At 38.6% G+C, this 13,097-nt stretch overlaps 3 protein-coding genes and 1 long non-coding RNA gene across 5 annotated transcripts in view; 3 read left to right on the forward strand and 1 right to left on the reverse strand.

Moving 5' to 3' along the window:
* LOC106513063 (uncharacterized) overlaps positions 1–502 on the reverse strand; it is a 23,461-nt gene extending 22,959 nt beyond the window's left edge. The window contains exon 1 of the long non-coding RNA XR_001309748.1: positions 460–502. This is a non-coding gene — a long non-coding RNA (uncharacterized LOC106513063). The remainder of the gene's footprint in view (positions 1–459) is intronic.
* sgk2a (serum/glucocorticoid regulated kinase 2a) overlaps positions 1–1,995 on the forward strand; it is a 13,369-nt gene extending 11,374 nt beyond the window's left edge. For both annotated transcript variants that reach the window (XM_014001711.1, XM_014001710.1), the window contains exon 13: positions 488–1,995. In XM_014001711.1, coding sequence (XP_013857165.1) covers positions 488–643 — 156 coding nt within the window. In that variant the 3' untranslated portion in view covers positions 644–1,995. The remainder of the gene's footprint in view (positions 1–487) is intronic.
* An 831-nt stretch (positions 1,996–2,826) lies between these two features.
* On the forward strand, positions 2,827–10,891 carry mybl2a (v-myb avian myeloblastosis viral oncogene homolog-like 2a). The gene is made up of 13 exons (XM_014001712.1): positions 2,827–2,960; positions 3,056–3,127; positions 5,335–5,425; positions 5,551–5,622; positions 5,776–5,868; positions 6,155–6,375; positions 6,489–6,609; positions 6,848–6,901; positions 7,013–7,245; positions 7,344–8,046; positions 8,853–9,095; positions 9,204–9,404; positions 9,506–10,891. The coding sequence occupies exons 2-13, from the start codon at positions 3,117–3,119 to the stop codon at positions 10,049–10,051; spliced, it is 2,589 nt and encodes an 862-aa protein (XP_013857166.1). The 5' UTR covers positions 2,827–2,960; positions 3,056–3,116; the 3' UTR covers positions 10,052–10,891.
* Positions 10,892–11,100: 209 nt separating this feature from the next.
* Positions 11,101–13,097, forward strand: part of nsun5 (NOP2/Sun RNA methyltransferase 5) — a 3,847-nt gene continuing 1,850 nt past the window's right edge. The window contains exons 1-2 of the mRNA XM_014001713.1: positions 11,101–12,205; positions 12,298–12,505. Of these exons, the coding sequence (XP_013857167.1) occupies positions 11,281–12,205; positions 12,298–12,505 (1,133 nt within the window). The 5' untranslated portion in view covers positions 11,101–11,280. The remainder of the gene's footprint in view (positions 12,206–12,297; positions 12,506–13,097) is intronic.

A 13,097-nucleotide genomic window follows, 5' to 3' on the forward strand; every position in this document is an offset into this window, starting at 1 on the left:
CATGTATATGTATATGTATACATGTATATATGTACCTGTATCGAACCGTTCAATACAGTGCTTTAGGTTCAATACACACTTGTATCGAACAATACAGATTTTTTAATGTTTTTTGATCAACTTGTCTTCTGAAGATACTCTGTGTTGAAGGATCAGTGGATCTGTGTTCGACTACTCCACCTAGGCTGCAGTGTCGAGCGCAGATCCACTGTGAAACCTGCTGTTTCAGCAACATTTAATTTAAAAACTGTATTTTGAAGTTAAATAAAAGTTCATAATCTCATTTAAATAAATTACAAGTTAAAAAGGGCATGGAAATTTCTCTCTTTTTTTTGTATTGAAAAAATATCGAACCGTGAGACTAAAGTATTGAACCTAATCGTGAATTTTCTGTATCGTTGCACCCCTTATATTCATATACATACTGTATATTTATCATGTGTTGTTGAAGCTACTCACCTACAGTTACTGTTGATTCTGCCTTCAGAGAGGCCCAGCTGACATTCAGCATATTGATCCGGAGTTTACCAGGGAGACGGTCCCTAACTCGGTGAGTCGGACCCCAGAACTCAACGCCAGCACCAGCGCCAACAACGCCTTCAACGGCTTCTCCTTTGTCGCCACCGAGGACAGCTTCCTGTGAGATGAAAAAAAGAGTTGAAATTCAACATTTAGAGGAAACTGTCAGTAAAACGGGAGCCATTACTTCATTGAGTAAAGATCCTATAAATGCATAAGCTGTCAGAATCTCTTCTGGTGTGCAGCAGAGGGTGAGCGTCTGGGTGGTGGAGATATTCAGTTAGAAGCATCTGCATCATGTATGCAAAATATCTTCATGCAGTTAATTTGAAGGTTTGAGATCATGTACGTGATGTCAAATTGTTAAACCCTGTCGCTGCAATGACTAAAAGCATCTGCTGCTTTTCAACTATTTTAATATATTTATAAGCTCTAAAATGTTTGAAAGAAATTGGCAAAACCATGTACAACACCAGTCTCCATCACTTTTCTGTGTCATGTTTGGGTTTGTCTGTTTTACTACAAAAATCTAGTTGTGAATTAACTTTTTTTGGCAAATGGCTGAGTCTGAAACGGTTCATGTTATTCTTTAATAAACCAAAGAAATACTGAATGAAAGAGAGAAGGAGGTGCTAAACATAGCTTTAATGTCAACAATAAAACACTGAGTAACCAGGGAGGTGTAAAACAGTGGCTAGTGGTCACCACAGCAGTGTCATTATGTTAGTTAATGTGTTAAATGTGTTCATGTTAAAAAATACTCTGTAGCAATCATTTACACTGCAGTGTGCACATTAAAGTTGTTTATTGTGGGAACTTGAACTTGATTCGTTTTTGTATATTGTAACTGGGGGAAGTTCAGTGAAATTTGTGTAGACAACAATATATTCTGTAGATAGATTTGTTTTGTTAGTAGTTTGTAAATTGTCATGCCAGTGCTGAATCTATCTTATGTAAATATTCAGCAATTATATTTGTGCTAATGTGATTTATTTTGATTTTTAAAAATCACTTAATTAAAATAAATACATTTGTATATTTTATATAAAACAGAGTATTTCCATTTTTGAGCATAGCTTGCACAAATGTATATGAACACCTTTGAAAGTGTGTTTCTGTGAAAACAAATCTTAAATGTCTATTAATTTTATGGAATATTAGCTGTAACCCTCCTACCTTTGGGTCAAAATGACCCTCAGTTTTAGCTTTGAGGTCTTGTTGGGTATTTTGATCCGAGGGCAGTAGGAGGGTAATTTCGTACTTCAAAATATAATCTCAAGGTGCAAATGTTATTCTGACTTCTGACCTTTAAACTGTAACACTGTGTGCCATGTTGTCCTCCAACTAATGATGTAAACAGAGGCTGTCATCAGTTCTGTCATGCCGCCTGCAGCATCGCCAATGTGGATTGACAACAAGCAACTTGTGTGTTTGTGTACATGGAAAACCTGTTAATAAAGCAAATAGCTGTCAAAACTTTGGTTGCGTTTCACTGGATCAGGTCTATTAATATGGACCGCTACCATAACAGTCTAAACACTGAATACAAAACAAAATTAAAATAGTATCGGCCCTTATTTTGTTATGTCACACTGCAACATATCTTAGTCTCACTGGTTTGGAACAAAAATGTGTTACCATTCTTGTTAAATGGAAATTTGTGATATTTCATTTTGGTTAGTGTGTCCATTACAGCTGTCAGAAACAAATATTTTGGTTTGAGCTCTATTCTTCAAACCTTTATGCCAACATGTTTTATGCAAAAGTGAAGGCAGAGGGAAAATGTGTTATTTTATTTAGTTTAGCTGAAGATAGAATGCTATTTCTAAATTTCAATACCAACATGGGCATAAAACCCTACGTACACCTCTTTAATTTATTTACATAAACAATGAAATCAAATGCTTGTTTCTAAAACAAACAAAAAAACGTACACAAAATAAAGCATAAAATTGTATTTTTTGGATTGTTTTTCCGTTTTTCAAATAAAATACTGCACATGATAAATTATGCCAAAGTATGGCAAAACACGTTTATTAATATGTGAAAATATTTAGTTATCAAATTTCTGAAACACAACTAATACTCAAAAACAACTTATTGCTAACTCTTAGCTACCTAGCATAGCTTTAACATGTAGCCTAATTACCCAGTGGTGATTTTGAATGCTGCTAAATTACTCCTCTGAAGTTTCACAAGTTTATACATTCCTTCCGCGAATATTCGATCCAGACACGCTTATTTTGAATTCATTTTTAAACCTTCTCTGTAGTGTAAAATGCTCAATGCAAAGAATCCGGAGTCCACGCAGCCATTAGCGCCAGTAGGTCACGTGACCGGAGTTTGTTCCGCCATAACGTGTAGCCGCAGCAGTGTAGGAGCGGTGCTCCATCTGTCCCTTCAATTTCAGCCGTGGGCAAAAGGTTTACTGATACAACGCTGTTAGTTTTTCTTTTGTTTCATTTACCGATAACTCTACTACATCTCAGCGTATGTTGTTGAGACAGTTTTTAATTCTGAACCATAACTTTTCCAGCTACCTCCGATTTGCATTTTGAGGAACAGCCAGCCAGGCTTTACAGATACAGAGAGGGGGGATGTCGCACGAGTAAGTGACAAACGATCAATTCGTGTTGATATTTATGATTTTTTAAAGAGCGTATGCACGTCGTTGCTGTGTTATGAATACTATTGTTTAGCAGGTACGTTTTTTTGACGTTTGAACGGAGTTGTTGCTGACTTGTTTTGTCTGCTGTTCTCCCACCACGTCCTTACAACGGCTCTGACTTTATGTGTCCTTATTGAAAAGTGGAGAAAGCCTTTTTGTGCACCGTAACCTGTCGAAACTCAGTCCGAAAATTTAGCCGGACATCACAGTCCTCCGCACACATACACACCGTTAAGTGTTTACCTCTTCAGAACCAAAAATATCACAATTCTTTCACTTGTCGTCGACAAAATAAGTAGCGAGCTAGCTAATAGCATTAGCAGATGCACTACTCACGAGACTTTTAGCAGCGTTAGCTTGCTGGTACAACAGCTTAAAGCTAAGCAGGAACATTATTATATATATTTTTGATCAAATTTTGTAATGTATTTCAACTTTTTTGATTTAGGAGTCGTCCAATGTGTTATTTTACTTATTTAATTAATAAATGATTTTCATTACATAATGTAAGGTGACGTTATGAGCAACTTGGCTATCAGAAATCTGATGATCACTATTTTGTTATTCAAAATGTACTTTTAATGTCTTAAACGAAGCACTTGGCATCAAGAAGTAACAATAGAATAGTCACATTTTGTTTGCATGGTTTTGTGTTATTAATACAAAATGGTGAAGTTTTGCAGTTTACCAGCAGTAGCTAATTTGATTTCTTTTTTAGAGGTGTAGGGCTTTTATTTACTTATTTATTTTCTTTAAATGGACAGTTTTGCTGGTTAACAAATTTCAGTTTTAAAGTTTATAGTTTGAATTTCCCTTTAAGGAAAATCCAAAATATATAATATAAATATTAAGAAGTAACTGAATAATTGATTGTACGATGAATGTATTGCCCTATTATTTTAAGAGAAATGTTGATTAGGGTTGGGCAATATTGGCAAAAAAATTAATCACGATTAATCGTGGTATTTAGCCGATAACGATTAATTTGATGATTAATCCCCTGGGGTCCCTGGACACCCTTATGTCCTGGTCACATGACCAGTTTAGTGGGAAAGATGTGCTCTTTGTAAAATACTGTTCCAAATTGTGTCAAAATTACAGACTTCGGGATATACATCAAACTATAAATTGTGTTGATAGATAAATTACAGAACTTTTTTTTTACGTTCGTCGTATCTGAAGCAGAGAGTCGCACCGAGCGGACTCTGCCTTGTGGCATTAATCATATTAATCGTCAAGTGCCAAAAAGTAATCCATTAATGTTTTTCTGACGATTAATTGCACACGGTACGATTATGCCCAACCCTAATGTTGATGCTTATTTATTGGAAGTCAGATATGAATGGAGATGTTTGTAGCTAGCAGCGTTTATCACTTCAGTGCTTTCATTCCAGTTGGATCCTCTTCTGACAAGCGTTGTCAAATAATGACTTGGATGCTATTTATTTTTTTAAATTATACATTTAGATACTCATCAATGACCATAGTGACATCTCTGTTGACACAACTGAAAATATAAACAACAGCTTGTTGTTCTGATTCTAAATAGGGCTTTAGATTGCAACCATGAAGTCATGTTTTTTGACCACATTTGGAAAACAAATGTTACAGCTAAGTGTAACTTGGTATTTAACCCTGTGGCTTTTTTATTCTGTAATTTTTTAACATCATACAACAATCTGCCTCAGTTCTTATCAACATAACTAAGATTGGGTGATGTTGCTTTCTTAGCAATTGTACAGCTGTGTTCATGCTGGTATTGCACAATTAAGTTAATTTGTGATTAACTTATTTGTAAAAATGATAGTTTGTTTAATTTAAGTTATTTATCATAAAGAGTCGCACCAACAGACTCAAAAACACTTTCTTCCCATTGGCTTGGAGGCTCTGAACAACATCCTAACATCCTAACTGCAATAACTACTTTATTATTGGTTTGATCTCCGTATATACACTCTATATATTGTTGTTGTCCTAAATGTCTTTCTATGTTGTTGTACAGGCTTGTGCGGTGACAAGAAAGTCTATTCTATTCTTTATGCCATCCGTATAGTTTTAGAATAGATACAAACACTGCATATATTACGTCTCGTCACCAGGGCCGTTTACATATTTTTATTTATTTTGTTTTTGTCGTTTGTTTGCAGCATGGAAGAAGAGGGAAATGGTAAACCATCTGATTTGACCGCAGCAGAAGAGAAGGAGGATGATTGTGCGATTAAATGGACCCAGGAGGAGGTATGTGAAAATCCTTTCAAAATGTCATTTCAAACCAAAATTCTTATTTTAGGTAAATGACTTATTTTATTGTCTTTGTGAAATTGTTGACTGTATCTAAGCTGTTTTACCCTTTTGATATGCAGGATGAAAATCTCAAAATTCTGGTTAGCAGCTTTGGGAGAAAAGACTGGAGGACAATTGCTAGTTTTTTACCAGTAAGTGATCGTGAAAGAAAACATTTACTCAAATAGAAACTTTTTTAAAATCTTTCTAGAACAGGAAAACAAAAGCGCACAAGTTTGTCCGTCGAGCTAAGCGATGCTATATTTGTTATATTTTTGTATTTAGTATTAATTTGTTTTGAACAGGGACGAACAGAAATACAGTGTATGGTTCGCTGGAAAAAACACCTGTGTCCTGAAATGGTCAAAGGACCGTGGTCCAAAGAAGAAGATGACATGGTAGGAAAAACAGAAGCTGTCAAACTCTAATGAAGACTTGGTTTAGATTAGGATTCAGACACATTTTTGTGCAAAACTTTGCTATAAAAGGTGCTTATATCGCATAAAAATGAAAAAACAACTTTAACTGGCAACATGGTTTAGTTTTTTCTCCACAACACACATTCAGATCAAAAACTGTTTGTTTTTTGACATTTTTAACATAAACAGTTGCATGTTGCATGTAAAAGTTATTTAAAAAATAGCATATCACAGAATTAATATTCCCCCATTGTGTTGTTAACAGCTGGTGGAGCTGGTGGCAAAGTTGGGCACCAAAAACTGGACCGCAATCGCTAGGAACCTACAGGGTAGGATGGGAAAGCAGTGTCGTGAACGCTGGTTTAACCACCTTGACCCAGTTCTGAAGAAAACTTCCTGGAGTGATGAAGAAGACCTCATTATCTACAAAGCCCACTGCATTCTTGGTAATCGGTGGTCTGAGATTTCTAAGCTGCTTCCTGGAAGGTGAGTCAGCAGTGATCGGTTAACAAGTTGGATGAAAGAAAAAAAACTAGTCTTAACCAAGACAAACCTGGATGTTTTGTTTTTATTTTGGATTCTGTGAAATCCTCCTGCAGATCGGACAACTCTGTGAAGAATCACTACAACAGCACGATCAAACGCAAAGCAGAGATGGGCGCGTTCAAAGACGTAATAGATGCGGTTTCCATCAAAATTCAAACTTTTATGGAAGAAGAGGTAAAATATTCGGTCTTGATTTGTACAGTCTTGGGCTAACAGTTTTCAGTTATAACTGTTTTTATTAGTGCTGTGAGTTGATTAAACTCTAATAGTTGGCTATTATTAGGCTATGTCTGATAAAACATCCATATTCTTAAAAGCTGCTTATGAAATAAATATAAAATGGTTGTTTATCCTTGTGTGAACTGGTGATTAGGTTGTTTTATTGTAAAAGTGTTTATTTGTCATGCAACAGGTGGACTTCAGGTGCGATGTTGTAATAGATGCAGATCCAGTGAATCCTGAACTTGTAAGTTGACTTTTGAAATGTGTGGAAGTGGTCAATTTTTAAAGTCTTGTTAAACAAAATAAAGCCTTTCTTTTTTTTTTAAATTTATTTGTTATTTTGGGTTTACTTCAGATGAAGGCGGAGAAAGCAAGGCACACCAAGGAGAGTGAAAAAGGAAAAAAGAAGGCTTCTCAAACTCAACAAAACTCAGCCTCCAGAAAAGATATGTCCTCCCCTTGTCCTTCTTTGCCCCACAGTTCAGGTTCCAGTCCAAACTCTGTTGTTGCATCAGCTACTCAGGAGGACCAGAAAAGGTTTGCGGAAGCAGCGTTGAGAATGATCGCTGAAGACATGCTGCCACTCTGGTGTGTTTTACTGCTGATGGCTCACAGCGTTAGGTTATCAGATAAGTAAAATGTCTGAACTAAATTTAAAAAGTGTGTTTTTCCTCTCACCCTCTTAGTTTTGTTGAAGGCACTGGCTTCAGGTCGTTTATGAGTACCATCAGCCCCGAGTACAACAAGCTGTCCCAGCGGATCATTGGCCTTCTGCTTTATGAGGAAGTGGAAAGAACCATCAAACCTCAGCTCATCCGTGAACTCAAACAGTCCCTTGCCAAAACCACCGATGGTAAAAGTTTAATCCACGTCACTTGTGACCTGTGGGTAGGAGATTCCTCCAAACAAGCAGACAGTCCCATCCTTGTCGTGCAGCTCCACTACTTCAACGATTCCTGGCAGCTCCGTCGCCCTATCGTGGCCTTTCGTCACCTCAGCCACAACAAACTGAGTGCCGCTGTAGCCAAAGAGGTCGAAGGCGTGCTGCTGAGCTACGGCATCTTCCCTCGTAGCATCGGGTATGTCTTCGCCAACCAGGCCAAAGAGCTCCTATCTGGAAACAGCTTGTTCTGTGACTACAAGATCGTGTGCTCGTCGAACCGGGGAGAGCCAGATGGAGATGAAATCTTGACTTTTTTGTCAGACCAGATGTTTGAAACGGAGCTGCCGTTTTCAAAACTGCAGACCGGGACAAGAGGCATGTGTATTGTCAAAATGTTGCAGACTGTGATCAAGGATGCTCTGAAAAATTCCCGCGTAGTTGAGAACCTGCTCTCACAAGCCCACAATGTTGTGGCTTTCTTTAGGAGCTGTGCCTACTGGAGTGAGGTAAGACCCTGACTAATACTGTAAAATCATTTGATCATTTGTCCTCTTGAAATGTGTTCAGTTCTCATAGCAGTCACTGAATGTTCACCTACAACGTAATAATGTTTGGAGTCATCCTGGTTTTAATCTGGTTGAAGCTGACTGATCTTAGTAAACACAACAATGATTATAACTCACATCAACTTTACAAATATTAAAGTGCGTGTGACATGCTGCATATCCATGCAAAACAAAAAGTCAAAGAAAATATATTTATATTTAAGAAACTTGGCATATTACACATGGTTTGAACTGTTATGACACATAGTTGACATATTTTCCTTTTAATTTGGCTCAGCGAAAGTGAAACAGGAAGTGACATCAAAGGGGAACTCCTTGAGGAAAAAAAACTCCCTGATTTTTATTTATTGAAACAATATTATTCAAACTACGACTCTTTTCTCACCTCTCTATGAAAGGGATTATAATAATCTAAAGAAACATCAGATTCTTTACAGTATGTGTTGTTAGCCATTTTAGCAACACTTTGTTTACATTCAGACATTCCCCTTTGACATCACTTCCTGTTACTTCACATGCAAATATTTCAACAACTGTTCATCTCAGCAGCATGAAATCTTTTTTACAATATGTTATCAATGTTATCTTTCCAAAAATACATACAAAATAATATTTATTATAAAAAAAATTAGTCACAGGCACTTCAAGCTAAAATTAGGTGTGGTAGTAGCAGAAAGAGAAATTAAGAACTATGTTTTGTGTGTTTCTTATTTGTAAAAAATAGTCTTGTTCTGTTTGTTTTTAAGGCTCTGTTGAAGGAGTGCAACGTGTCTCTGTGCCCTTCCTCCAGCAACTGTCGCTGGAACTCCCTGATGCTGTCTTTACGTCGTATGGTGCACGAGAACACCTGGAGCACTGTCATGACGCTCCTGGCTCAGGCTCGCATAGAAGCCACAGACTCAACCAGTGCTCCTCCACTGGTCATGGTTAAGAGGGAGCAGGTGGTTGACATTCTGGGTCTCTTCGGGCCTTTTGAGGAGGCTTTGCAGGTAACTCGTTTGAATGAAAATCTTTTCACGTCTGAATGCTGTTTACAACTATTATAAAGCTGATGGTGGATTTTTATTTTGTAAAACACCTTTCCTCTCTTAACCCAGGTCCTCCAAGGTAATGGTTTGACCATCTCTCTTATCATTCCCACACTCTTCAACCTTGATAAGAACCTGGAGAACTGTACCACTAACTACATCCACTTCTGCAAGGCCCTGCGGACAGGCCTACACACACATTTCCAGTCTCTGATTTACCAGACAGACATCCTACTTGCTACAATACTCGATCCCAGGCTCAAATTGAAGGTATTGATTTAAGACAAAAGTCAAGTCTGCAATTAGGTAGATTCAGAAAGAAAATCTAAAAATGATCTATTGATAAAAATCTCATTCTGACTTTCTTTTAGCCATTTCCTGCTACCAAGCTGGAATCTCAAGATTTCCTAACACTTCCCTCAAGATGGGAGGTTCACAGAATCTTATCAGCGTTATTAAATGGCAAGAAAACCACGACAAGCAGTGAGCAGACAGAGCAACAGAATGAGGAAAAGGAAAGTCCACCCAAAGAAACTGGCAGCTCAGATGACCTCAGTGATGATGTCAACAAAAACAACTTAAAGCGCAAGTCCATCTTCAGCTTCGGCCAGCCTCCTGCAAAGACCAAGTGTTCAGAGTTGGATCTGTACCTGTCTGAACCAGTGCTGGAAAATGGATCCAGTCTGTTTTACTGGAAAGCTGCCTATCGTTTCCCCCAACTGCAAGACGTGGCCATGAAGCTGCTGGCCGCGCCCGCTTCCTCCGGGGGGTTTGACCGCCTTTACCCGATGGCAACGTGTATCGTAAAAGCCAAGAGGAATCATCTCCTTCCTCACACCACAGAGAGACTGCTTCTGTACAAAAACTCTGCTAAAGTTCAACCTGTTAACAAAGTCAATGGAGCTCCTAAACAGTGAAAGGCCAAGTGACACTTCAGTCAGGCTTTCATGTAAATTCAACACACAGACATACTCGTTACGTTAAACATAAGCTCTAAAGGTAAACCGTGCTTTACTAGTTACTGTAGTTATTTTGTAATAAAATAAAGCAAAATTCCATTAACTGTGTTTGTAAAGGAGTTTTTATTTTTTGCACATTGTTGTCATATTATTTGAATTGTGTCTTAAGATGGATTAGATCATAGCCCCAGTTTGAATTTTATTTTTTATATTTTTTTATTGGTTGTAGTTCAGACTAAAATGTATGTACCTCCCAAACAAGGCAGAAAGAGTTCAAAATGTTTATAATTGTTAGAGAAATCAAGAAAGCCTAAATAGTTTAACTGTACGCCTGTACCTGTAGTCTTTAAAATAAATGAAAAGGTTCTGATTGAAATAAAAATGAAATTATGCTCCACGTCTCCACATATCAAAAAGGAAAATTTATAACAAACAGCAGGTGTTTACGGTTTTTTTGTAAGTGCATACTCCAACGTGAAGATGTTCAATTACCTCATGTTCTAGTAAAACTTTATCAATAATGTGCACACTTTTGAATACTGTATTTTTCTATGTTCAATAAACTGTTAGTTAAACACTATGCACTATGCAGAGGACTGAATGAATTCTTATTAGCATTTCGTTGGGCAGTGTGTAAATCATAGAAATTGTATAAGCATTTCTTTTTTTTTGTCTGGTGGTTTGAAGGTGCTGATGGTAGGTTTTTATATTGACAAATTTTTGTTGTGTTATGAAAAAACATGAAGTTTTGTCTTGTTCAGAAAACGTACATTCGTGAAATAAAGATGTTATAAAGTATTTTGTGCATTTGTGGCATTGATCTGCTTGGTCTATAAGTAGGAATATGAATATTTAATATTTGTTTAAAATATTTAAAGTGGGAAAACAGTAATTCGCACAAATGTGTTAAATAAGGATAGTTTCCCTTTAAATCTTGTCAGAAATGTATCTTGCTCTCGTCTGTGATTGGTGGGACTAGCCTCTGACGTCATACATCGTTCTTCCGGAATCATGACCCTTCTTCGCACGTGCGACAGAATTTAGCTTACATGTGGATACATTAGCAAAACAACTTGTTTATTTCAACTTTTCAAGACTATAAACAACGAGGAAGGACATGTTAACGAGTCAGGACACATTTCTAATGTAAGTTAATAAAACCGAGGTCTCAGTGAAACGTTTCCGCCATGGCTCTGTACTTGAAAGCCGCTCAGATCCTGGAGAAAGCCGAGAAGAAGCAGGGCGCTCTGAAAACTCTGGTCTACGACAGCAAGTTCTCGAACATCAAGCAGCTGTTTGCGCTGGCATGCGAGACGCAGAAGTATTCCTGCGTCCTGCAGCAGATCATCGAGTCCACGAAGCTGCTGAAGCACACCAAGCTGAAGATGCCCCTAGCCAAAGTGCTGGTCTACGACCTGCTGATGGGTCAGGGACTGAAGTGCGGCGGGTCCTGGAAGTCCGCCATGATGAAGCACCGGCCCAGACTGCAGGCAGAGCTGGCTCGCATGAAGGTGAGGCAGAAAGTCAGCAGGAATGAAGATCTTCTCCCAGCCAGCGCCCAGCAGTCTGATCAGCACCAGTTACCCAGGTATGTGCGCGTGAACACTCTGATGACCACCGTGGAGGATGTGATGGACTGCATGAAGAGGGATGGCTTTACCTACCTGGGACAAGCTGTCAGACTGGATAACCTAAACCTGAAGGGGAAGAACTTTGTGAGGGACCTGCACCTACCAGAGCTGTTGGCTTTTTCTCCTAAAACAGACTTTCATGACCACTTCCTGTACAAGGCTGGTCACATCATTCTTCAGGACAAAGCCAGCTGCCTTCCAGCTCATCTCCTCAACCCTCCTCCTGGTAGTCATGTCCTTGATGCCTGTGCCGCTCCTGGAAACAAAACCAGCCACCTGGCAGCCATCATGAAAAACAAAGGCAGGTTGTTTGCCTTCGATCTGGATGCCAAACGTCTGGCCACGATGTCGACTCTGCTGCTCAGAGCAGGAGTCACCTGTCATCAGCTGGCCAACCAGGACTTCTTAAAGGTGGACCCCGACTGTCCACAATACAAAGATGTCGAGTATATTTTGCTGGATCCATCTTGCAGTGGATCAGGTATCTAGTTTGTTCTTGTTTATTTATAATTTGTCGAAAAAATCAGAGTTGGAATTAACCTAAATATGTAATCTTGTGTTTTGGGGGTTCAGGTATGATGTGCCTGCGGGACAACGCCCCTGCTGACGAGGAGAAGGAGGAGGCTCGCCTGGCCTCCCTGGCCTCCTTCCAGCTGCGGTGCCTGAACCACGGCCTCAGGTTTCCCCGCCTGAAGCGTCTGGTTTACTCCACCTGCTCCATCCACAGACAGGAGAACGAGGAGGTCATAGCTGCCTGTCTGAAGGAGAACCCTGGCTTCAGGTAGCAACTGCTCACTTTTACCAAACTAAATTACAAATTTACATTCATACATGTGCTTTTTAATGTAGTATTCTCTCTGAACCTGTGCATTTAGATCATTTAGAGCAGCGGTTCCCAATCCTGGTCCTCAAGGACTCCTTTTCTGCATGTTTAGATGTTTCCCTGATTTGACACTCCTGGTTTGAATGAATGAGTGATTAACAATCTTCTGAAGACCTGCTGAATAGCAGGGAAACAAGTAAAACATGCTGGACAAAACAAGCAACAAATGATCAAATTAGCCTCACAATATCAGTAAGTAAATCAGAAGTAAGATCTATTGTCAAACAAACACTGAAGGAGCAATGGGAAGAAGATAACAAAGCAAGATGGTTTTTGTAGGATTCAAAGACAAGTGAGAGAAATGAGAACAGGAGGAAGGAACAGAAAAGAAAGATTAATAAGCAGACGATTTGGACACACTGCACTGAACAATACGTTATACAAAATCATGGTACAGGTCAATGTGAGCACTGTCGACTAGAAGAAACCATAGAACACGTCATTTTAGTCTGCAGGGAATACGAACACAGAAGATGGATGATAGAAGAAT

This window comes from Austrofundulus limnaeus, unplaced genomic scaffold, assembly GCF_001266775.1.
Source record: "Austrofundulus limnaeus strain Quisiro unplaced genomic scaffold, Austrofundulus_limnaeus-1.0 Scaffold10, whole genome shotgun sequence".
NCBI classification, from domain to species: Eukaryota; Metazoa; Chordata; class Actinopteri; order Cyprinodontiformes; family Rivulidae; genus Austrofundulus; species Austrofundulus limnaeus.

Bases quoted from the DNA above. Each gene is read 5' to 3' on its own strand.
- mybl2a (XM_014001712.1), top strand. The intron at 6,902-7,012 runs GTAAGTTGACTT...GGTTTACTTCAG, and splicing joins ATCCAGTGAATCCTGAACTT to ATGAAGGCGGAGAAAGCAAG. The intron at 9,096-9,203 runs GTAACTCGTTTG...CTCTTAACCCAG, and splicing joins CTTTTGAGGAGGCTTTGCAG to GTCCTCCAAGGTAATGGTTT.